Source organism: Melanerpes formicivorus, unplaced genomic scaffold (genome assembly GCF_026170545.1).
Source record: "Melanerpes formicivorus ecotype bairdi unplaced genomic scaffold, bMelFor1.0.p_v2 SCAF_35, whole genome shotgun sequence".
Classification (NCBI taxonomy): Eukaryota; Metazoa; Chordata; class Aves; order Piciformes; family Picidae; genus Melanerpes; species Melanerpes formicivorus.
In genome coordinates, this window is record NW_027142387.1 from 663,461 (window position 1) to 689,804 (window position 26,344).

Below are 26,344 nucleotides of genomic sequence, written 5' to 3' on the forward strand. Positions count from 1 at the left end.
CAAACCAAAACAAAACACAACAGAATCATTTGTGTTTGTTCCTAAAGGGACCCTCAGGCCAGAAGATTCACAAATGTCTTTCCTGGTATTTATTAAGCTAATGTACCATGTCCACATTTGATTTCTTATTATTCCTGGGGGGATTAAATAGTTCATTTTAACTATGTGTGTTTGAAAGTATAGAAAATGCTTCTACAATCTAGCATTGTGCATCAAACTTTGCCAGATAGAGGAATGAACCTATGAAATGAAGAACATCTGAAAGAACTGGGGTTGTTTAGCCTGGAGAAGAGGAGGCTGAAGGAAGACCTCATTGGTCTCTGAAACTCCCTAAAATAGAGGTTGGAGTGAGGTGGGTGTTGTTGCCTGAAGTGCCAGGAGAGATTTAGACTGAATATTATGAAAAAATTCTTTACTGAAAGAGTGGTCAGGCATTGGAACACATGGCTCAGGGAGGTGATGGAGTCACCATCCCTGTATATATAGACATAGCACTTTGGGGCATGGTCATGGTGTTGACAGTTGGACTAGATGATCTTAAAGGTCTCTTCCAACCAAAATGATTCTGTGATTCTGTGAGGTTCACCAATTTCTCTAAGAATATATTTGAAGGAAGAGCTGATGCCAAATACAAGAAGAAAATGTCAAGTTATAAAGCTTGCCTTTTATAACAAATTTATTTTATATTAAGAAGGATTTTGTCATGCAACTTTGCAATCTCTTTATTGGTGGCATAGCACAGTCAGTTAAAATCCCTGCAAGTGTCCAGAAACTCAGTGCAATAGCAGAATAATGTTTCTGTATAAAAATATAATGATACAAGTTGTATATATATTGTAATGATATAAGGTTGTAGATACAAAAAGCTAATTCCCCTCTCTAGAGGAGGAGCTTAAGGACCTTTGCTTTCTCACAAACCTTGTTCCCATGGAAAGAATCCTTTCATATAGAAAAAGACTGATCTTTAAGGGCTGTTTGATTGCATGTGTCGCTTTAACTCTGTGGAGAAAGATACTTTAAATCCATCGCAGCGCTGGTACCCTCTGTTGCACAGCTATTTCCATGACCTCAGATTTCAGGAACAGATATTCATAGCTAATGGGAAGAGGCATCACATCATGAAGACTGAGATCACCAAGGAAAGTTTCAAAAGGTTGAGTGAGATGAAGAAGTTGGTGACTGAGGCAGAGGCATTGTATGTTGCAGTGGCTTGGGTAGCTGTCAGGAATAGAGTTCACTGACGTATTTCAGTGTGATCTGAAACCTGCTGATGTCCTTTGACTTTGGCAGCTTTCGAATCAGGCATTTTGTTGGCACCATTGTTACTGCCTTTTTATCCTAGGGAGTCATTAAATATGCTGCAGGTCCTCAGCCTGACTGAAAAACGTGTAATAGGCATTGCTGTGGTTTTGGAATTCTGGAGGATCTCTCTCGAGGAGAAGCTGAGAGACCTGGGGCTATTTAGCCTGGAGAAGAGCAGACTGGGAGGGGATCTTCTCAGTGGGGATCAATAGCTAAAGGGTGGCAGAAATGAGGATGAAGCCAGACTCTTTTCTGTGGTGCCCAGTGGTAGGACAAAGGAAAATGGGTACAATGTAGACCAGGAGATTTCACTTGAACTTAAGGAAAAACTTGGTTATGAGGGTAGGCTACCCAGATAGGTTGTTGAATCTCCATCTCTGGAGAGATTCCAAACCCACCTGTACATTGTGATCCTGTGCAACCTGCTGTGGGTGACTCTGCTTTTGCATAGGGTTTTCCCTAGATAATCCCCAGAGGTCGCTTCCAACCTCCACCATGCTGGGATTCTGTGACTGTATGTGAGGATTTTGCAATTGCTTGATTCCTGAGATTTGTCACTTCAGAAACTCAGCTTTAGTGTTGATGAAACTTAGCACTGCAGATCTGGTATGCTAGAGTGTACCACAGTATGTGCTGACTAGCATTTCATTTCTGTAACTTCGGCTGATGGCTGTAGATCCAGGGGTGGTCACATGGCACAAGCTGCTGGTTTAGATCACTTTATGTGGTGTTTAGCAATGTGCATCCTTAGAGCATGAATTTGCCAGGCAGGATTGTGCAAAAGTGGCCACTAAAGTGATTTCTGCTACTGTCTTTTAAAGGACTCTTATGATAAGAGTTAGAAATGTAATACGCTTGTTAAGATGTTGACTATGATCCAAACATACATTGTGCCAGGAGAGACATAGCAGAGAATTTCAAGTCTGTAAATAAAGATGGATAGAGACCCTATCCCTGAGGAATCCTGTGGCCAAAATACTTTCCCTGTGTTCTTTTTGCCCATTTAGAATCAAGTATGAAACTTCTTTTACCTTGTCTTTGATGCAGAATATTAAACTATAAACATCATACCTTCTAGATTGCTGTGTGAGTTTGTAAATCCAGCACTTGGTCTTGCACATCACTGGGCTCGTTCTCTGCTCCCACTAGGTGCACTGTCTGTGATAAGGTAATTGTGCAGAAACACTCAACATGATGACCTGCAAGCAAAGCATTGATTTTTTTTTTTACCTCCTAGCAAGATACTGGAAAAGGCAGTGGAAAGGTGTTGTGTCTGTTACAGGGCAAGCTTCATGTGCTCTTATTTGTGTGATGACAGCATTTGTCCAACCATAGCGAAAGACTGCTGGAGGAAGATGAAGTATGTGTTCAAAGCCAGGATAGATGAAGCCTTGAGCAACTTGGTCTAGTGGAAGGTGTCCTTTCTTGTGGTTGGTGGGGCTGGAAGTAGGTAATCTTCAAGGTCGCTTCCAACTCAAACCAGTCTATGAATCTGTGAATTTAGTGGCAAGTTAATGTTTTACCCTCACGTGTATGAAATAGATGCTAGTGATGTGTGCATTATGAAATGGGGGGGGGGGGGGGGGGGGGGGGGGAGAGGAATGTAAAATAAGGAAGATAAATGTAAAATCAGTATTAAAGATAATGTCAGTTAAATCTAATAATGAATTGTCTGTCAGAGAAGAAATATGACCTGTTTTACCAAGTGTAGCAACATTCTCAGGAAAGGTTTGAGCATCCGCATATGGGACGTTTGGGTGAACTGAGATTAAAGGAGGAGGAGGAAAGTGGTTGGGGAGTAAGATCCTTCTTTTATTTTCCTAATGATGTGAAATACTTTAATCTAGGTAAGACAATCAGATCATACAATCTTATTATCATAAAATGTTGTTTGGAAAAGACCTTTAAGATCTTTGAATCAAACCATTCTCTCTTTCTACCAAGTCTGGTGCAGAATCATGTTCCTTATCACCATGTCTCTGCTTCTTTGAAACACCTCCAGGGATAGGGATTCCACCACATTCCTGGGAAGCCAGTTTCAATCTTTGAAAACACTTTAAGTGATGATTTTTCTTCTAAAATCCAACCTAAACCTCCCCTGGTGCAACTTCAGGCCATTTCCTTTCATCCTATCACTTGTTACTAGGGGGAAGACCACCACCCACCTGACTCCAACCTCCTTTCAGGGAGTTGCAGATACATTTGCAATTAATATATGTTGTGTGTGGTGGTGGTTGGTTGGAGTTTTTTGTTTTTGGTTTTTTTTTTAACTGGACTAATCTGTATGATAGACCTACTTTAGAAAATCTATGGACTTTCATTTCCTCCAGATAATGTTTTGCTGCTACTAAGAAGGAAACAGTGGTTATATAATAGTGGCAATTAAAAAAAAAAAAAAAAAAAAAAAAAAGAGAGAGAGAAAAAAAGAAAAGGTTGCAGTGGCCTGAGAAGCATTAATTAGCTCTTTCAAGTGGTTCTGATTTTTATGATGATTAATTAACATTGCCAAATCAAGAGCCTAAGACTGTGGTGTAAGATTCCTCCAAACCCAGAATTAACAGCAGATATTTTTTTCCCCTCTTTCTTTCTTTTAGAACCCCCTGTATTTAAACCTATAGTCTAACATACAATTATCCTATCACACTTTCCATTCCCAAGCCATGTGGTTTTGCCTGTTTAAGAGACCTTTTTATAGCACAATAATCATAGGATTCCATATTTTTTTTTACAGAAGTAGTGATTTAGCTGGTAGTAGCTTGTACTTTAGAAGCCCTTTCTGCATACTTATTCCCTGGATTTATGCCATAAGGAAAATCTTTTTGTCTTCAGTAGGGGTGGTATCCATGTGGCTAGAAGTAGATTAAGGGCTAGCTGGAAGTAAGTGATTTTCTTCAGTACAGAAGTCAATCAGCAGAGTATGGAAGTTAGGGAAAAGCTGTCACAGAGTTGCACGGATGTCCCTGGATGATTTCTTTTGAGGTATAGTTTTGTTTCCTTCTCTGATCTTAGGAAATTGAGATTTCCTTGATGGCTATTAGGAAGATTTGTTTATTCCAGCATGTGGGGGAAACATCATGAGCTTCACTGAAGAAGAGAAAGATGTGGTTGTAATACGGAGTAATATGGAGCAGACAGCTCCATGGGGATAGAGCAACTTAAACACAGATCATGGAAACTGCAGAGAGATTAATTTCAGCCCAGAAAGCCATGGCATCCTGAGTCTTAGAGGGCTTATGGGGGCAAGGGATGATTCAAGGCACCTAATGTTAAATCCTGCACGGAATCCCACACCAGGCCCTGGAAACTGTACCTTCCTACTCTAAAGATAGCATTTCCATACCCTCCTCCTTTCTGTAGGTTAAAATTTAAAGGACAAGGGTTGCAGTGTGCATTTGGGGGTTTTAATTTATTATTGTTTCATTTTTTAAAGGCTCTGCTGCGTGAACTTTGAGTTCTTGTTAATTTATATTGAGTAAAAATCCTAGCAGCACTTCATTCCCTTGTTAGTGTAGAAAATGTATCAGATTAGTTAATCCCATGTGTAGAAATTAACATTTGATGCTGCTGATAAGAGAACTGTGACTTTTATTCGTGTTGTAACTACTAACTTTTTTTTTTCTGCTGGCTTTTTTCCTTGGTACATTCTCACATGATAATAATGTTTTTATATGTACTGCTTTGGCTTCAAATAGCAGCAAGTCTTAGGGAATAGTCAATATTTATTAGTAGCCTGCTCTAGACTTCTTGCAAATCATTGCCCTAAAATGTTGAAAATTCTGCTGTGGTATAGTCCTGCCTTGAAATGGATGTATTATTTTGAAAATTGTAATAAAGAATAAAGTTGTCCCTCCCCTGTTGTTGCAATGCTGTGTATGATAGAAATGTTTTGCTATTAGCAAAACAGAAGGCATAATATCAGCTTTCATCATCAAAATGGATGCAGTACAGAGTGATTTTTTAAAAGTAGAATGTATTTTCATAATGGAGAAAAACGATAAGGACCTGAGTACTGCTTGCAATAGGTGCTTGCATTAATGGAAAAAAATAATTATCCTTTAGCTTTGGTAAAAGCAGAAAAACCTTCAGAACAACAACAACAACAACAAAAAACCCCAACCCAACCAACCAACTAACCAAAAATACACAAAAAACTGCCCCAAAATACCCAACTCCCCTTGAAAAAAACAAAACAAAAAAAAACCCAAACCAACAAACACCCACCCACACAGAAAAAAAACACTATAACTATATACTAGATTTCAAAATTCATCTTACATTTCAAAAGTCAACTTGTAAAATTTCACAATTTTGTGTTCCTGCTTATTGAAGGAAAAACAGGAGAGGGAAACACATTTAGTAAGATGAATTAAAGAGAAGCAGCATCCATGCATGGCACTGATGATATCAGAGTTCCTGTAATACCACAAAGTCTATCTCACAGAAACATTTGAGGGGGTGGCTGATCAATGAGGCAGGCAGCAGGGGCTGGATTTAGATGATCTTCAGAGGTCCCTTCCTACCCCTAACACTCTGTGATTCCACAGGCAATAGTATCTCTACCCTGTTCTCTGGGCTGGGTCAGTGCTAGTGCAATGTTGGCACAAATCAGAGAATGGTACAGCTCCCTCTAGCTCTTAATTTTCTGGGAAATTTGCAAACACAAGAGGCTTTAAAGTATCCATAAATTTTCAGTGGAGCTGACTGATTTAATTTTCCCACCTCCCTCCATCATTTTGTTTCAGAGAAGAGAACCTACATTTTTGTGGGGAAATTATCAAGACACATAGGGATTTTATCACTCAAGAAGAAAGAAACAAGGCAGGAGAAATATTTCAGACTGCTTTATTAGCAGTTCTTTGTTTTGAGAAATCACCACTGTTTGTAACTAGCTTCTGGGAAATCTTTGCAAAATAGGAATTCAGGTCTGAAATTTGGAGCAGATGGAAGAGAAATTTGTGTAGAGGTAAAAGCAAATTTAACCTGGATAGGAAACACTAGGGGAAAATATTCAACCTGAGCATACTCTCAAATGGATTTTTTTCATGCCAATCCCAAAAGAAGCAGCAAAAAATAACCCCCTAAACAGCAAAACAGCAGAGAAACAAAAACATGGTAGAAATAGATGTAGAGTAACAGAGTGAGAAGAAAAGTGAGCAGTGTTCAGGTTCTGTAGCAGTCCAGGAACAGAGCCCAAGTGGATGCTTACAGACATCAGCAGCAGCAGGCAAAGGTTGGCTGTTTGCAGTCGAGGGAGATGGACTTCACAACTACTGTATTTAACAGCAGGAGCTGGACCAGGTCATTGCACTTGCTGGGCTAAGAGTATTTCAGTGCACATAACAGCTGGAACAGGGAGTACATCAAGAGCAGGGCTTGTCCAGGGGGAAGTGAAGGGAGAAACATTTCTTTTAGACTAAGAGATCTGGAGCTAAGCAGCTTAGGTAGAAACAGGTAACAATTATAATGGAATAGCTGGATAGGTTTTCTTTCTAGCAGTGGAGTGCTGGTGTACACCAAAGCAGAATGACAGAAGCTGTTTGGTTAGGCATTGGAATAGGTTGCCTGGAGAGGTGGTGGAGTCATTGTCCCTGAAGGTGTTGAAGAATTGTGTGGGCATGGCACTTTGGAACATGACTTAGTGGCTATGCTGGTCTTAGGTTGATAGTTGGACTTGATGATTTTAAAGGTCTTTTCCAAACTAAATGATTCTATGATTGTGAGATTCTATTTACTACAGGATCTCACACAGCAAGTCCCTGCAAGACAGGAGCTTCAGGTATTATCTTCTCTCACTGAGGACTTGTCACAGAACAAGGTATCTAAGCCTGAATTATGGCATTTAATAATCTTTTTTTGTACAATCATTCAAGGGGAAAAAATATTAATCAAGATTGGTTAGAAGGACATCACGATGTACTGCAGAGAAGTTCAGCTCTGTCTTCCGTCATTTTGTGGACTGCCCTGATGGGAACAGGACAATTTCAGTAGCTGGAGTGTTTAGGTATCTCATTGCTACTGAAATGTCATAGAGCAGGAGCAGGAAAAACATCATTCATTTCCCTCTGTCATCTCTGTTAAGGAGGGATCACAGCACTTAAAATGAACTACCAGAAGTGTGATAATGAGCTTGTTACTGGATCTCAAGGTGCTGTAAAAGCTATTAAATCACAGTCAGGAGAACTTTGCTAGACCAGATCTGAGTGTCACTGAAGTCTTGGATAAGAAGCTGCTAATTAGGTTGAGATTGCTCAGCAGAGTTTGCTCTCCTTTAGCTATACCCTTGCTGGCTACTTTTCTCTCTAATATCAGGTGATAATAGAACAAGAGGAAATGGCCGGAAGTGGTGCCAGGGGAAGTTTCGGTTGGATATTAGGAAAACTCTCTTTACTAGAAGAGTGGTCAGGCATTGGAACAGGCTGCCCAGGGAGGTCAGGGAGTCTCCTTCTCTGAAGACATTCAATACCTGCCTGGACACATTCCTGTGTGACCTGCTCTAGATAATCCTGCTCCAGCAGAGGGTTTGGACTCAATGGTCTTTCGAGGTCCCTTCCAACCCCTGACATTCTGTGATTCTGTGTTTATGTGGTGGAGTCACCATCCCTGAAGGTGTTCAAGAAACATGTTGACATGGCACTTCACAATGTGGTTTAATGGAAATGATGGTGTTAGGTCAATGGTTGGACTCAATGATCTTGGAGTTGTTTTTTTTTCACCAAAATGATTCTACAATTCCAATTGTTGGCAGGGATATGACCTGAGTTGTTAGTAAAAGCCCAGCACTGCAGTGCCTAAAAATGCAAGGAAAAGTTTGTTTCCTGATGCTTGAGAAGACAGTGTGAGGAAGGGGAGCTCTCCCTGCAGCCTTCCTTGTCATCTGTATGCCACTGTGGTTATTTGCATGCAAGAGATTTGTATGCAGCAGGCAGTGGTCCATTTCCTTGCTTCAACTTTCTGTCTAGGAAACAAGAAAACACCTCCTGGAGAAGAAGCTGCTTGAGGCCTGGAGTGCAGCTGATGCACAGAGAATATTTAAATCTTGTCCAAGTTTGGTTGAAGATTCCATTAGGATGCAGTTGTGAACGAGCTGGGTTTTTGCATATGTAATTAGAGAGCAGAACAGATGGGAAAGGCACAGTTTAAAGTGATGTGTTCATTAAAATAACCAAAGCTGAAAAGTGTTTGTTCCCCAACAGTGGATTCAGGATATGAGGTTCCTCAGGCTCATCATTATGTTGGTTTGGTGGGTTTTTTTCCCATCTTGAGTACAACTGTGAATGACAATGATGGAATCTTTTGCATCATGTTTTATTGTTAGATCTCAGCACAATCCTTGGGGCAGATTGATTGTTCATTCCCTCATATGTGGTTTGTGTTCAGTTAAGATATCCTATGCAGCAGTGGGTATTAAGAAGCAGACACTACATCAAGGGACTTATTTTAATTGCATTTACTGTAAGAGAGATCTATTGGGATTTTAAAAAATAATACAGTGATTTTAATGCTCTTTTAAAAAAGATCTGTGTGGACTCTATCCTGATAACTACTGTTATCCCTTGGGTTATTTCTAGTCTTTCAAATTTTTAAATTAAAATGAAATAATTTAAAGAACTATAATTAGAGTTCCCCCTTCTCTATTTTTTAGCAGAGGGGAAGTCTTCTAAAATTTGTCTACCGGTGTTCAAAAAATATATACTGAAGCGAGTAAAAGCTAATTCTTACTCCCCCACTACTCCTCTCCCCCCACCCCCCAAAAAAATTAAAAACAAAAAAGAAAAGGAAAATGGAAAAGAAAAACCACAGTATTACATAGTTTAGAGAAACCAAGAGAAGACACTGGTATGTGGCACTAGAAATCAGGGCAAACATTGCCAGTGATTAGCGCTGGACATGGATTAGGCTGGTGTGCTGCTTCAGCCTGTCAGAAGGCAAGGTTAATGCTGATAATGAGCTCTTTGTATCGTGGAATCCCAGCACCATGGGGGTTGGAAGGTACCTCTGGATACCCCTGGTCCAACCCCTGTGCTAAAGCAGGGCAACCCACAGATTGCACAGGATCACAATGTTTGGGTGGGTTTGGAATCTCTCCAGAAAGGGAAACTCCACAACCGCTCTGGACAGCCTGCTCCAGGACTCCAGCACCCTCAAAAGTAAAGTTCAAGTGAAACCTCCTGGGTTCCAGTCTATGCCATTGCCCCTTGTCCTGTCAGTAGGCACCACTAAAAATGTCTGGCCCCTGTGTTAGCTGTGGGGTTGGACTAGATCTCCAGAGATCCTTTCCAATCCTTACAATTCTGTGATTCTTGACCCCCACCATGTCAGGCTGCTCTTCTCCAGACTAAACAGCCCCAGGTCTTTCAGCCTCTCCTTGTCACAGTGATGCTCCAGTCCCTTCACCATCTTTGTAGCCTTTGTTGGATTTTCTCCAGTAGTTCCCTGACTCTCTTGAACTGAGGAGCCCAAAAGTGGACACAATACTCTGTGTGACCTCACTAGTGCTGAGTAGAGCAGGAGGAGAACCAAGACTCCCAGGTCCTCTGCACAGTTACTTTCAAGGAGGTCAAGCTCTAACTTGTACTGGTACAGGGGGTTATTCCTCCCCAGGTGCAGGACTCGACGCTTCCCCTTGAGTTCATGAGGTTCCTCTCTGTCCATCTCTCCAGCCTGTCTTGCTAAATCGCAGCACAGCCATGCTCCAGTGTCCTCCTGTAGACTTACAACTTTCAGCTGCTATGATGGAAGGCAAATTTGGAGATTGAGTATCGGATCTTTCCGATCTTCTGTGACCCCTGCAAAATAAATGCTACCAGAAACTTTTTCTAGGGAACTTTTTGCTCCTCTGGAGAGCTGCTATTGGAATGTATGGGGAGTTAGGGCAAACGTGGGGTCAGTTTGACAGGTTTTAGTAAATATTGTCTGAGTTTGGAGTTCTTCTTCCATGGAGGATAGGAAAGATGTCATTTCTGTTCCCTTTTTTTCTTCTTTGTGATATCTAACTTAAAAAAAAATAAAAGTCATAATTTCAAACAGAGGATGGCTATAATCATGCTGCTATTTTCTCAGTGTTCACTGTGTTCTAGATATCAACCTTTGCTTTTTCTGAAGCAGAATGTTGATTACTTGCCCACCATCAGCCTCATGCATGGGCTTGTCTGCAATTCCATCACTGTTGTTATGTGCTAGAAGTAAGAACTCTTCAGACATGCAAAAGCAAATCCCTACATTGAAGGCAGGGACTGCATCACAGATCCAAGTTTAGCTCAAGCAGCAGGTAAGGACAAGAAATACAACAATGTTTATGATAAGAAAATAAAAGCATTTTTATCCATGCCAATATCAGGAAAAGATTGCTTTAATTAGAAATGCAGCCTCGTATGAGGGTTGGACTCTCCTTGTTAGTGGGTCCTACCTAATGCAGGGTAAAAGTGACCCTTGCTTGAAGCAACTTGATGTGCAAAGTGTTCAATCACCCAAGACGTATCAGAGAGTCGTAGAAATCACTGAGTTGGAAGGGACCCTCAAAGGTGATCTAAGTCCAAGCCAACTGCAGTAAGCAGGGACATCCCCAACTAGATCAGGTGACTCAGAGCTTGATCCAGCTTGACCTTGAATATTTCCAGAGGTGAGGCCTCCACCATCTCTCGGGCAACCTTTTCCAGTGTTCCACCACCTTCATAGTAAAGAACTTCATAATGACCAACATAAATCTGCCCTTTTCTACTTTAAAACCACTATCCCTTGTCCTAGTGCTACCAGCCCTTGGAAGCAGTCCCTCCCCAGCCTTCCTGTAGCCCCCTTCAGGTACTGGAAGGCTGTTATAAGGTCTCTCTAGAGCATTCTCTTCTCCAGACAGAACAACCCCAATTCTTAGCCTGTCTTCACAGGGGAGGTTCTCCAGCCATCTGATCATCTTTGTGGCCCTCCTCTGGACCCTCTCTGTCAGGTCCCTTTCCTTCTTGTGTTAGAGGCCCCAGAGCTGAACACAGTATGCCAGGTGAGTAGGTATGTGCGTAACTGTTCTCAGTATGACTATAGCCCCTCAATGCTATAATGTTATTTATTCTGTCTAAATATCTTACTGTCTGCACAGAGACATTCTTTATCTACAGTGATAAATTGGACAAAAAGAGGAAGACAAACCAAAAGTGCAAACTGCCATTGATGCTCTACTTGAACATCCTGGTGACTAACAGTGTAGGTAGATTTATGCAGTTTAGAAGTTTGGGGCTTTTATGTTGTTTTCTGGGGTACTGTAGGAAATGGCTGCCGATATTTTCTTTGAAGTGCAGTGAGTGAATGATCTCAATATTTCAAAGTTTTCTTTTTCGTCTTGACTTACCTTTTATGTAGAAGAATGACTAGCAGTGTTTTGGAGAACAGCAAAGTATCAAACATTATTGATTTCATGCTGTTGCAGTGACCTGGAAAACATTATTTCTCAGGGAAAGATTGTGGTTTTCTCATACCAATAAGGAGATTCAAATTCTAAGAGTGTTCCAGGTTATTATTAGGTAATTACTAAAAAAGGCATATTTTTGGTTTCTTTGCTGCTAGGCTATAGAAATTGTCCATGATTAGGTGTAGTAATCCTTTAAATTATAACTGCCACAAATCCTAAATCTTCTATCTGTAGCTTTTCATAGTTTGCTTTCTAATGAAAAGTCTAAGGATCCCTTCCTTCTTTTATTCATGTCACTGAAACCTTTTATTACTAATCTGAAAAGAATAGAAAACTAGACTTACTGTGGTGCTGGTATTTGTGTGTGTGTGTGTGATTTGAAGCAGGGAATCATGGCCAAGTGTGACTAAAACAAGAATGGATTCCTCCAGTGCAGATTAATCTTTCCTGTTTCAGTCATGAATGGAGATTGAAGTGCCACATTTTCTAAGGAACAAAGCTTCCTGACTGGAATGGAACAGGCATTTCCAAAAATCATTAATGTGTCCCTTCTTATGGATCTGTAAGCTTAATAGTATATGATAGTTCAGATCAAAATCTGAAGTCTGTGAGCCTACCCCAGCTTCTCTACTTACTGGTAATTTCCTGGGAGGAATAATAAGAAAGCAAGGCTAACTCATCACACAGGCTTTCTTCATTTGCACAGAATGAGAGTTGGCTCACTCAGCTTTGAACAGGGAGCTGTAATGCATTAGTGATTAATTAAAGGACAGGAATTGTATGGGAATGTTTGAAAAAGTAGACCCACATTGGCTTGAGATCTTTGCACTCCTAGGAATACACGAAGTGATGTCTTTTGCATGTGTCCTTTAGAGACAGGTCATGTTTTTCCTATGATTCTCAGTTGCATGGGAGGAACATGTAGAATAAAATCCAATAAACCCACGAAAGCCATTGGAGTTTTCAAAGTTAAAAAAAAAAAAAAAAAAAAGGTCTTTGAACTTCCAAGTCATCAGGATGCTAATACTTTTTGTTAGTGATTGACTTTATTTGGTGAGAAAACAGTAAAGGATTCAACTCTTCTAAGTTCTTATCTTTCTGAGCAGAGTTTTATGTGTCTTCGCCATGCCTGTGAGTGTGCTTTTCAGCTATAAGCTCATTGCACCTTGTTTGGTCAGTGTACATCAGACTGTCCCGGCGTGAGTTAGACCAGAACTGATTCTGCTCAGTGCTGTGCCTTCCCAGCTCAGTCTCTGCTCAGTGAGGCACTTTCTGCAGCTCAGGGCAGGCTTGCACAGGCAGTGGCTGCTGCTGACAGTGACAGCACTGATAGGGAGAGCTAGCACCAAGGGTTGGGGTGCAGACCAAGTGCTGTCCCTCAGCACCACATCTCTACATCTTTCAAACACCACCTCCCCCAGTCTTTAAGAACCTTCTCAGTCAGAAAGTTTCTTCTAATGTCCAACCTAAACCTCCTATCTCATCCTATCACTTGTTACTACGGAGAAGAAAACTCCATGCTGACATGCACATTTCTGGGGAAGTACCTGCTTAGAGTACATGGAAATAAAATCCTACTTTTGACTCTTCAAAACTCAGGGCCTTTGCAAAGATCTCACAGAGGGGATTTTGTTATAAAATGCACATTTTTAATTTTTATTTCTTTTTTTTTAGAGCATGCATCTCAAAAACCTGAAGGACCTTTATCAATCCTTGAATCAGCAGAGGTTACACATATCACAATCAAACTGAACACATTAATGAGCTCCACTGTATTACACAGCTTGATGAATCTTGAAGGGAACTTTCAATTGATCCCCACAGGCTGCTTCTGGTCACGGGCTGATGTCTACCCAGCTGGTCATTGTTCCCTTCCCACACTGGTCTGCTGAGCAGGGCATTTAGCTGTAATAGAATATGTATTTCCTTCATACTTTTGACCAGTGTATGACTTGCTTGCAGAAGTCAGAAAGAAAATATGTAACTGAAATAGAGGTCATGAAAGGAAGGGGATAATATTATTTAGTGCCATCTTCAATCTTGACTAAAAGTCCTAACTCCATCTTAGTAAACATGGTTGTAAGGCAGGCCATCTATCAATATTTATATTTCCATGTAATGTTATAACATTAACTTTTCTCAGGCATGATGTGAAGAATGTTTTTTTTCTTCTTCTTATATTAAAAACATGGGAAAATGAATGCTAGCACTCAGTTTACCCAAACTTTTCAATGGATTTGTAGTTGAAGACTTTCTGAAACTTAGTTGCAATTTACAATGAAGAAGATAGAATCATTAAATTGTTTCAGTTGGAAAAGACCTCTAATGATCATCAAATCTAACCTGCAGCCTAAGACCACCATGGCCATTAAACTGTGTCCCAAAATGCCATGTCTAGAGGTTTTTTGAAAACTTCCACAAATGATGACTTTATACTACCCACCTGGGCAACCTATTGCAATGCCTGACCAGAAGATGTTTATTAGTTAAGGATGTCTCACCTCATTAATATTAACATGCTAAAATAAATTTATATCATATTGTAATTGAAAGTCTTCTTTTACATGTAAAAACATCCTATTTTAATGTAAATTTCCTGCAGAAGTAATGCCCATAATAATGTCTGTTTTAGTCTTCTTGCAGCTGTATTACGTCATCCTTTTGCAAAAATCACAATTGCTGAAGGACATTTTATGGATGGATTCATCAGCATTGTCTTTCATAATAATGTTTGAATGCTCACCTTTGAACCTTACCTTTCCTGGAGCCACCAAAGGGGTCCTTTTACAAAGGTGGCTTCTTTGTATGCCATCAGTCTCAGATAATGCCAGCTGGACAGGGATTTAAAGATGTAAGGTTGTGCTCAGTCTGTAGAGCTAACTGTTCTGAACTCCTTCCATAGCAGTCATGAAGAAGCTGTATTCTCTTTTAATTACTCCGTTACCACCCTCTGCAAAAACAAAGCAAGTCTGAATTTGGGAATATGTGGAAATACTTTTGCCTGCAAGACCTTTGCTTTATTTGTTTTTCAACAGCATTTAATTCTTCCCTGCACCTGAATTACCCTGTTGATACTGCTGGGTACAGGGACAAAGGATCTGTTGTACATTTTAAACATCTTCACAAATCAGACGTCACTGGTGCAGTACTACACTCCAAATTATAATGAGAGGCAACCACTTATGGCATCAGATGATCCCAGTGATACCAGAACAGTGATATATGTGTCCTAAGACCTGCAAATATTAACAGCTGCGTAAGTCTGGAATTGTCCAAGCCTGAGCCAATGCTGCCGCCTATTGGTGGGCATATAGAAACCATAGCATCAGCAAAGAGGTTCTTGTTTGGCAAACAGGCTGGCTTTGTGACATCAGTTGAAGTCTGTAAATAAAATTAAAAGCAACAAAAATTGGGCGATTTCATGGAATGCCAGGCCATTTATTTTGTTCAAACATAAAAGAAAAGGGGGAAAAAATAAAAAACAAAACCACCCAACCACATTGTAATCACTTTAAGTCTGTAAGGGTTTTGTTTTCTGCATCTTAATGTCTGTTGTGAATATAAAGACATCTGTTTGTCACTTTTTCTCTGTATTGATGCATTTATTCTTTATAATGTTTCATGTCATTTCCTAATGCTTATCATTATGGTAAATATATCATTACAATATCTAGCGTAGAAATTTTATCCTTCTCTGTAGTATTCCACCATAATTCTCTTCTTAATATTTTTTATGTCAGAAGACTAAGAATTTGCATTAGTGTCTTTATACAACGTTTATCTATGCATCAGTGGCCTTCTTGCCTTAGAACAGTTCCATGTAGTTAGTGGCTGAGAATAATAATATGACTACCAAGTTAATTCATAGACCCATAAAGAGCAATAACACTTGTGTGAGACATCTGGCAGTGTCATCTGTGACAGCTTGTACACCCAGCAGATCAAAACTGGATCCAGCCCTGCAGTACCTTCTCACTTTTCAGTTCCTCTGGTAGATTTTTGAGTGAAATGGAGAAATGCAGAGACCTTGCTCTTCTTTCCTCTCATTTCACCTCTGCCATCTCTTTAAAGAAAAATGCTACTGAGAAGGCACTTGGAATCCAAAGTTTGTTATTGATTTGTGCCAAGGTACTCAAACAAAGGATTTTGTGGCAAATTGGTCAACCTTTGAACAATTATGATTTGGAAAAAAATAATAAACTGTAAGTAGGGCATTATAAAAGCATCAAATTAATAGCAGGCAGCCCATTAAATCTTTATAATTATATCATAAAATGATTCAGGCAACAGGGTTAACACCTGTGCCAAAGATGCCTTTTAAAAAAGAAGCACAGTCATATTTCTCTTGCATGCAGTCAAGGTTTTTTGGTATTAAACTCCTCTCAGCTGGGCTGCCTTCCAGTAATCAGCACCTTCACATGTGTTTGTTTTAAAGCCAGTGGTTGTGGCCTGAATCTCTGGCTTCTGTTCCAAAACAGGTGCAGGAGGTTGGTCTCCATCAGACAGTGATCACTACCAGTGGCTGCAGGTGGATTTTGGAAGCAGGAAACAGATCAGTGCGATTGCAACTCAAGGCAGATACAGCAGTTCTGACTGGGTCACCCAGTATCGGATGCTCTACAGTGACACAGGGAGGAACTGGAAACCATACCACCAAGATGGAAATATCTGGGTAAGTTACTGGGGTAAAATGGAAGTGTTGTGCACTTACAGCATTGATTGTTTTTTTAGGAGACCCATGACTTGTACAACTCTGCAGTGTTGGTTTTGTGAGGGCAGGGCAGAACTTAGCTTGAAATGATTCAAGTTGCAGCTGCTGTTGCGACAACTATCTCTGGATAATGATCATTCCATTTGGGATGATGGTAGTGATGAGAACATAATAGTGGTTTTGGTTGTTGGAATTCATCACTGAGTCTCTTAGGCTTTGACTTTCCTTTTCCTTCCTTTTGACTGGTTTCATGGAGTGAATGTGAGACACACAAGTAGCGTTGGAAATTCTGCTATCAACCATAACAGTTTGGAACAAATCATTCTTTGTGTGCTGGGGAGCAGTTTGATCATACATGCTTTGTTTTCAGTAGAGGTGATACAGGGATATTTATTCTGTAATAATTTTAGGGGGAGGGGAGAAGCATATAATTTTGGGTTTGGTTCTTTTATGTTGTTCATGGCTAAGCTGATAATTTCAGTCTTGCTGGAAACAGCAGCCTTCCATTTTGCTGACAAAAAATGATAGCCGTTAGTCAACGTGCCTATCGTCAGAGCAGATCTTTCACATGTTTATTCTTTTCCAGAAGTATGTTTTGAAAACAGCAAACTGCTTTCATTCCTTCTGAAACCAAGTTAAATTGATTAGCCATTATGCCTCATGAGGAAAAAGTTGTCAAAGCAGGCAGGATTCAACCTTGTGGTATTTTAGATTCACATCTTTGCCAGGTGCTTCTTTTATTAAGGCCTGTTATTAAAATTGAATGTCAAATGTAGAGCATAAGGTGAATGGTTTTATCTGTATAAGAGAAACTCAGATAATATGTGGAGTGCATAAAGGCAGTCATTTTTTATTGCGGTATTGATTTATTGAAAAAACCTTCTCTGTGTGCCAGGTAGGATTCTGAGAGAGAGAGGAACTAAAGCTGAGAGGACAGAGAGAAGAAAAAAACACTAGGTGGTACTTCTTCGACAACCTGTATTGAAACCACCAAGAATTTATCTCAGGGGAATGGGAGAAGGCTATGCAGCTGGCTGAGAGAACAATATATAAAGTAGGACATTTTGGCTGATGAAAAATCTGGCTTTAATACCTTGAAAGGAAAATCTTTTGGTAATACATGATTTGGTAGACTTAGTCGCAGCTGTGGCTGTTTGTTTCCAGTGTGGCACACCTTTCTGGGAGCTTTGTAGAAAGTCTTTCTTCTTCTGTCACCTCTTAACACAGAAATACTGAAAGCTTCTTCATGAAAAAAAAAACCCACTTCCTTTTTCTCCTTATTAGAAATTACATATATCTGGTAAGTTGATGATGTTGGTCTGTTACTGGCTATGCAAGTCTGCTACTTCTATTGGGAATGCTCAGTCTCTGGTAAACTGCGTGCTGCAGTACTGCTGTTCTTTGGGTTCTGCCGTTCATATTGCAGGACCACAGCAGATCACATGAGGCAAGTAACACAGGAATTTAAACTCACAAAGTCAGATTCTTCCACCTCACATGATTCTGGTGCCCTTAGAAATTCTTTAAGGAAATATTTAGTCTTTCCCTTTTGGATTGGTACCTTTTAGAAGCTCTGTTCACAAGAGAAATGTGCGTTGTTGCTTTTGATTAATGTCCCTCTTTCATCATTCCCACGCCTGACTGTCACTGCTTTCTGACAACAGTAAATTTAAAGGGGAAAGCAAAGAAAAAGAGGAAAGCAGAAGTGAAGAGTTCCACAATATTGAATACTAAAGCAGTTATGACACAGAGGACGAGGTACGGGAAGCAGAAGGAAATAAAAAATGAAGCTAGGTGAGTTGGAGAGAGAACGAAGAAGTAATTTCAGAGATCTAGTTAGGAACAAACCATGATAACCTGCATAAATTGCTGATGTGACACCCTTCTGCAGGTGTTACCCAGGGAAGGAAAGTAGTTCTATAATTACCTCCTAAGCAGCAGAGAAATAAAAAGGCTCTCAGGAAGTCTGTGGTGGGCAAAGTGCTTTCAAGGTGAATTTAGAGTAAGCTTCCCAGTTCTGTGAAATAGGTTTCCTGACCCCACCCCTTCTCTGCTGTTGTGTTTTTTCAGTTTCCATTAATTTTAATCAGATGAGTGAGTGTGGCCTCTTTCAATAAAATGCCAGCAGCTAGAGAATTTCGATCGCTGCTCCTATCTTGGCTCTTGTAGCCTGTGATTCTACTTTTGATAGGTCGTGAGCTTTCTCTTGGTACATCAATCCACTGGGGTGATTTGTGTACACATGATATCTTTGGTTTGGTATAGATTGGTTTCTGTATCAGTGACAACAGTTTGCCTAGCAAATATATACCAGTTATGATTCCATATAAGAGTTCTATTTCCTAATGCAGGTATAGATCATGTAAATGCCTCATGCTAAGCATAATGCAAGTAAGTCCTATAGGTATTGCAAGAAAATGTTGATAGCTTATGAAAACATTGAAGCCCTGATTATAAGCCTTAGTGGCAGAGCTGTGCACCTCTAGCATTCAGTCCTTTTATGAAAGAATCTGGAAGGTCCTTGGTATAGTTGAAGAGGTCTTATGAGATCTGTTAGAATGTGATTATTCTAGGTCTTACCTGTCAGCTGTCAGATTATTCTAGCTCTTACCTGTCTCCTTGCCTTATACTTGAATATATCAAAGTCAGGATGTGAGAGAAAGTTACTGTACCATCACTCCAAAAGAAAACAAAATCCTGATGGAGAAAAGTGGAGTGCAGATCCTTTGCATGGGACCTCCAAAATATATCCTGTAGTTGATTCATCTTCAGCCTCAGTGAACATCAGTGGAGTTGCAAAGATGTAAATGAAAGCAGGTTTTTAGTTTCTTTACAGAAGATGTAGCCCTGGGCCACGTGGCTGCTGCTTCAGTTAAAAGCAGTTACGGTTTTCTGGTTTTGTGGTTGTTTTTCTTTCAGTTTTAATTAAACTCAAAGTGGATTATGCATAGCATCTGCTTTTGTAGTGTTTTTGTTACTGAAAAGATATTAAATGATTACATAGCTTTCACTATGAAGAATGTTGGAAAAGCATGTGATTTATCTATTTAACTACTGGCTTTAAGCTCTATTTTTAGTGGATTTAGTGTGGGTTTTGTTTGTTTTGTATTATTACTGGTGATCATTCTGGGGTGTTGTTTGGTTTTTTTTTTCTGTGAAATAATCAGGAATTTGGTAAAATGAACTTGCATTTCTCTGGGCACTGAGAAGCAACTTACTGTTTGAGAAATGCAGTCTCTTCATTTGCATTGTTCCTGACAACATTGAAGGAAGGAGATTGGTGGATTTAGCTTGCATTGGAAAAGGAACTCTCAGCATTTTGGAGTGTTTTGGCACAGCATTGAGCCAAAATTCATTGTGGAATACAAGTGAGTTACATGATTAACTTTTTCAGGCTGTGAGACCTCATATGTTAGGTTGACAACTGGACTCAAGGATCTTTTCCACTAAAAGGATTCTGTGATTGTATTTAGTTTTCTTGGGTGTCTTTTGGAACTATTAACCAGCAGACAGATCTGAAGTAACATTTAATGTCTAGGTAGGCATCTGCAGCTCTATTGAGCTGAAATTCTGTGGGAGTCACCTGCTCAGTGTTTCTGTTCACATTCACAGTTCCTTTCACGTGCTCTAGGGATGTTTATTGATAGCTAAATAAGCGCTCACTGCATGCATCTTAGAGCACAGTGATTTGTGTGGACTTCCACAGGGCTAGCTTTATATTCTTTGCAGATACACTTGCAGGAATCACATGGGCTAAGACTCTGGAGGGTAAAGGAGCCCAAGAAAGTTGTTCACTTTTTAAATGCACTTCCTCTGAGTCCGAGATAGGTGTGTTCCCTTGAGCAAAAAAACAGGTAGATGTGCTAGGAGCAAGGAGCTTCTGAGGATATCTCATGGAAGAAAATTACGGCTTACGTAAGAAGGGACTTAGCACTCGGGAGAACTATAGAGCAGTTGCCAGAGCATGTAGGAAGGCAACAAGGAAGGCCAAAACCCTCTTGGAACTAAAACTGGCAAAGACAGTTAAAGAGAACAAGAAGGGCATCTTCAAATATATCAGTAGGAAAAGGAAGAAAAAGGAAGGAGTAGGCCCACCACTGAACAAGGAGGCAGCCCCAATAATTGAGGATGCAAAGACAGTGTCTCATTCTATGTAGACTTTCAAGACCCATCTGGATGCATTCCTGTGTGACCTGCACTATATTCTATGGTCCTGCTCTGGCAGGGGGGTGGGATTTGATCTCGGGAGGTCCCTTCCAGCCCCTAACATCCTGTGATCCGGTGTGCATTGCAAGTCCAAGTGAAGAAAAATGAATTGTAGCAAGCTTTCCCTCTGTAAGGACACATGCAAATTCTTTGCTTTGTAAAACCTGTCACTACTTTTCCCTGAGAGCCAACTTATTTCCATGTCCCTAAACTGAACCACATTAATAAAGAATAGTGTAAAACAGTTCTTGAGTTTGGTACTTACTGCTGCTGTCTTTTTTTGTGGTTACTCCTTAGGATCTCACATAGATTCTTACATCACAGAAGGATTTGCTAGGTTAATGGGCTTATGGGCCTGGAACTTTTACTCGTTGCTTCTTTCAAGTACTTCTGTTGAACTGAATTACCTTATTAAACCAATTTAGTTTTTATGGCATTATACTGACTTGCAGTTCTAGGAGCATTTAGAAATATGAAATGTGATTAGACTGGTCTGTGACCTGCCATTTGTTGTTTCTGACTTGCTACTGGACCACCAGATACTGTGCAGGCCTATTTAAACATGGAGGAATAGTTTGATTTATTAGTTGGTGCAAAAGTTCTGACTAGAGTTTATAGCAAAGCCCTGAAGTCTTTTGGGAATGTTTTCAATTTATTGTTGTTTTCTATTTAAGGATGCCCTGACCTATCCTGTCTGGAAGGATTTTTATATCTGGCTATCTTGCTGTCTCCATAGCAATGCCTGCAAGGTGACCAGTGTCATTTTTACTGGCTCTTAATTCTCCAGGTATTTTATTACTGAAAACACCTGTTATAAATTTTAACTTTCCATGTGTGTGTAAGTTAAATTTCATTTTTCTCCTCAAATCTCCTGTGTGTCTTTTCTTAATTTCGTTGTTTTAGCTTGCCTGGATGTTGCCGCTGAGCCCCTGTATCACTTCATCTCATAAAGATTGCTCCATTCACTTGCAACAGCCAATATCACCTTTACTGAGTATTGAGTGAATGAGGTGGTGTAGCTCCCACCAAAGTCAATATGTCTCTGCACTTAGTACACATTGCTAGCCTATATGTTGAGAGCCCATGACTGAAAGGCTATGGATACAGAAGATTTTTTTTTTTTTCCCTGTAGTGAAGCAAGACTTTCTTCTATATCTAATGTAACATTGCTAGTAGGTCAAAAAATATAGTACCATGGTTGACAGGATACCTTTAGAAATGCAGACAGTTGCTGACAAGGGATTTTTGGAAACCCTGAAGAACTTCACAGAAAAATACCAGTGCTATCTGTATTCTCCTGTACGCTCACGCGCCGCCCATTTTTTTTTTGTTGTTTTTTTGTTTTTTGTTTTTAAATTGGCAGTAGGTGCTGTGGCCAGGGACAGCCATGGTTGTAACTCGCAGCAAAATCTCCCTTAAAAAATCAGTGTCGACCCAGACGGAGGTAGAACAGAAGCAGGTAGCTGTCCAGGTATCTGGCTGTAGAGAATGCTGGAGCCTGGCCCTTGAGACGCAGGGTAGTGGGGGCAACTCTTGTATAAGGTGTGAGCAGGTTGACTATCTACTTAATATGGTGGCCAGACTGAGGGATAAGTTTGCTATCCTTAGAAATGTAAGGAAATGTAGGAAAGAGATGAACCAGAGGAGGAAAGAGATGAACCAGAGGAGGAAAGAGATGAACCAGAGGAGGAAGGAGATGGACCAAAAGAGAAAAGAGGTGAATCAGAATCAGAAGAGGAAAGAGTTGACTGGGAGTAAGCAGGCTCTGCAGGCTCCCCCAGCAGAGGCTGGTTATTCAAAAAGCAGAGGTGAACGGACGCAGGTTACTCTCAAAAGACGCAAAGTTAAACCTCCTTGCCTCCCCTCACCTTCCCCACTGCTCTTAGAAAACAGATATGGAGCACTGGAAATTGAGGGTGAGGTGGTCCTGATGCCGGAGGACACACCATCTGGGGTTCTCCCTAAAGCTAAGCAGCCTAAGATTAAACAGCCTAAGGCAAAGCAGCCTAAGGTCAAACAGTCTTCTGCTGGCATCAGGACCTGTTCCCTCAATAAAAAGAGGAGGGTAGTTGTTATTGGTGATTCCCTTCTGAGGGGAATGGAGGGCCCTATATGTCGGCCTGACCCATCTCATAGGGAACTCTGTTGTCTGCCAGGAGCCCAAGTTAATGATGTTACCAGTAGGCTGCCTAAACTGGTACAGCCCTCTGACTACTACCCCTTACTAGTTATGCAGTTAGGGAATGATGATGTTGCAACCAGAACTCCCAGGGCTATCAAAGATGACTTCAGGGCCCTGGGAGACCTGGTTGAGGGGTCAGGGGCACAAATAATTTTTTCATCAATACCTTTAACTGCAGGAGGGAATACAGTAAGGAACAGGTCAGCAGCTATAGTTAACAAGTGGCTTAGAGGCTGGTGCAGTCAAAAGAATTTTGGGTTTTTTGATATTGGGAAACTTTCCACTGCACCAGGCCAGCTGACAACAGATAGAGTACATCTGTCCCAGAGAAGGGGAAAGATCACTGTATATGAGAACGGACTGTCCCCCAAAGATAAAAAAATCCTGGGTAGGGAATTGGCGGGTCTCATAGACAGGGCTTTAAACTAGTTTCGAAGGGGGAAGGGGCTGAAGAGAGTCCTCTCAGACAAGAGTCTGGGGGCGACAAGCTAGAGTTGGAGGTGAAACCAGCAGCCCAGCTGAAGTGCATGTACACTAATGCACGAAGCATGGGTAACAAACAGGAGGAGCTGGAAGCCTTGATGCAGCAGGAAAATTATGATATAGTTGCCATCACAGAGACGTGGTGGGATGACTCACACGACTGGAGCGCTGCAATTGATGGTTACAAGCTCTTCAGGAGAGACAGGCGAGGAAGAAGGGGTGGAGGGGTGGCCCTGTACATCAGAAAGACACTAGATGCCATTGAGATGGAGATTAGGGATGATCGGGTTGAATGCTTGTGGATAAGAATTAGAGGGAAGACCAGCAGGGCAGACACCCTGGTTGGAGTCTGTTATAGACCACCCAACCAGGAGGAAGTTGTTGATGAAGCATTCTATAGGCAGCTTAGGGCTGTCTCAAGATCTCCGGACCTTGTTCTCATGGGTGACTTCAACCTGCCTGACATCTGCTGGGAACTCAACACGGCAGAGAGGAGACAGTCTAGAAGGTTTTTAGAATGCATGGAGGACAGCTTCTTATCCCAGGTGCTGCGAGAGCCTACCAGGGGCAAGGCTATGCTTGACCTCCTCTTCACCAACAGGGAAGGACTGGTGGGTGATGTGGTGGTTGGAGGGTGTTTGGGGTCCAGTGACCACGAGATAATTGAATTCTCGGTTTTTGGTCAAGCCAAGAGGGGCGGCAAGAAGACCTCCACTCTGGACTTCCGGAGGGCAGACTTTGGGTTACTCAAGGAACTAATTCAGAGGGTTCCTTGGGATAAAGTCCTTAAAAACAAAGGGGTCCAGGAGAGCTGGACCTACTTCAATGAAGAATTGTTGAAGGCTCAGGGACAGGCTGTGCCAATGTGCCAGAAGATGAGCCGCCGGGGCAGACGGCCAGCCTGGATGGTTCATGAACTTTTAATGGAACTGAGGGAAAAAAAGAGGGTGTATCACCTTTGGAAGCGAGGGGAGGCAACCCACAGAATGTTTAAGGATGTTGCTAGGTCTTGTAGGAAGAGAATTAGGGAGGCAAAAGCACACTTGGAACTTAAACTGGCCTCTACTGTGAAGGACAACAAAAAGTCCTTCTATAAATACATTAATAGTAAGAGGAAGGGGAAGGAAAACCTCCACTCCTTGGTGGATACGGAGGGGAACATTGTAACCAAGGATAAGGAAAAGGCAGAGATACTTAACACCTTCTTTGCCTCAATTTTTACTAGAAGGGCAGAACGTCTTCCTGACAGCTGGTCTGCAGAGCTAGCAGAAGGAGCCAGGGAGCTGCACAGTTTCCCTATGTTCCATGAGGCGGTAGTTGGAACTCTCCTTAGCAGCTTGGATCCCCACAAGTCCATGGGACCAGATGGGATTCATCCTAGGGTGCTGAGAGAGCTGGCAGATGAGCTGGCCAAGCCACTCTCCATAATTTTCCAGCAGTCCTGGCTCACTGGCGAGGTCCCAGAGGACTGGAAGCTGGCCAACGTGGTGCCCATCCATAAGAAGGGCCGGTTGGATGAGCCAGGGAATTACAGGCCTGTCAGCCTGACCTCAGTGCCAGGCAAGATCATGGAACAGGTCATCCTGAGTGCAATAACACAACACTTACAGGATGGCCAAGGGATCAGGCCTAGCCAGCATGGATTTAGGAAGGGCAGGTCCTGCCTGACCAACCTGATCTCCTTCTATGATCAGGTGACCCGCCTGGTGGATGTGGGGAGGCCTGTTGATGTAGTCTACCTGGACCTCAGCAAGGCCTTTGACACCGTCCCCCATAGCAAACTGCTGGCCAAGCTGTCAGCCCATGGCTTGGACGGGAGCACACTGCGATGGGTTAGGAACTGGCTGGAGGGCCGAGCCCAGAGAGTGGTGGTGAATGGTGTCACATCCAGCTGGCAACCAGTCACTAGTGGTGTGCCCCAAGGATCAGTGCTGGGCCCTGTGCTCTTTAACATCTTTATTGATGATCTGGATGAGGGCATTGAGTCCATCATCAGTAAATTTGCTGACGACACCAAGCTGGGGGCAAGAGTTGATCTGCTGGAGGGTAGAGAGGCTCTGCAGAGAGACCTGGACAGGCTGGACAGATGGGCAGAATCCAACGGCATGAGATTTAACACATCCAAATGCCGGGTTCTGCACATTGGCCACAACAACCCCATGCAGTGCTACAGGCTGGGGTCAGAGTGGCTAGAGAGCAGCCAGGCAGAGAGGGATCTGGGGGTGCTGGTTGATGGTAGGCTTAACATGAGCCTGCAGTGTGCCCAGGCAGCCAAGAGGGCCAATGGCATCCTGGCCTGCATCAAGAACAGTGTGGCCAGCAGGAGCAGGGAGGTCATTCTGCCCCTGTACACTGCACTGGTTAGGCCACACCTCGAGTACTGTGTCCAGTTCTGGGCCCCTCAGTTTAGGAAGGATGTTGACTTGCTGGAACGAGTCCAGAGAAGAGCAACAAAGTTGGTGAGGGGTTTGGAACACAAGCCCTATGAGGAGAGGCTGAGGGAGCTGGGGCTGCTTAGCCTGGAGAAGAGGAGACTCAGGGGTGACCTTATCACTCTCTACAACTACCTGAAGGGAGGTTGTAGACAGGCTGATGATGGTCTCTTCTCCCAGGCACCCAGTACCAGAACAAGAGGACACAGTCTCAAGCTGCGCCAGGGGAGGTTCAGGTTGGATGTTAGGAAGAAGTTCTATACAGAAAGAGTGATTGCGCTATGGAACGGGTTGCCCGGGGAGGTGGTGGAGTCGCCGTCATTGAAGGTGTTCAGAAGGAGACTTGACGGGGTGCTTGGTGCCATGGGTTAGCTGTTTGGGTGGGTTGGATTGGTTGATGGGTTGGACACGATGATCTTGAAGGTCTCTTCCAACCTGGTTTGGTTTATTCTAATAAAGGTTTATTTATCCTGATGAAACCCATTTCCTAATCTCCTCTCCTGTGTGTGGAATCTGTTAAGCAAAACTGTATACATTTTTAATGCCTTTAGAGAAACATACTTGGGCTTATCTAGAATATCATGGGGAAAGAGTTCTCTGCCAAAGACTCTGTTCGTATTCAAATAGCAGAA

General features: G+C 41.8%; 1 protein-coding gene across 1 annotated transcript in view; it reads left to right on the forward strand.

Annotated features, from left to right (window-relative positions):
* Window positions 1-26,344, forward strand: part of CNTNAP2 (contactin associated protein 2) — a 1,101,400-nt gene that overhangs the window by 387,402 nt on the left and 687,654 nt on the right. Inside the window, exon 3 of the mRNA XM_068156823.1 lies at window positions 16,177-16,370. Within this exon, the coding sequence (XP_068012924.1) occupies window positions 16,177-16,370 (194 nt within the window). The remainder of the gene's footprint in view (window positions 1-16,176; window positions 16,371-26,344) is intronic.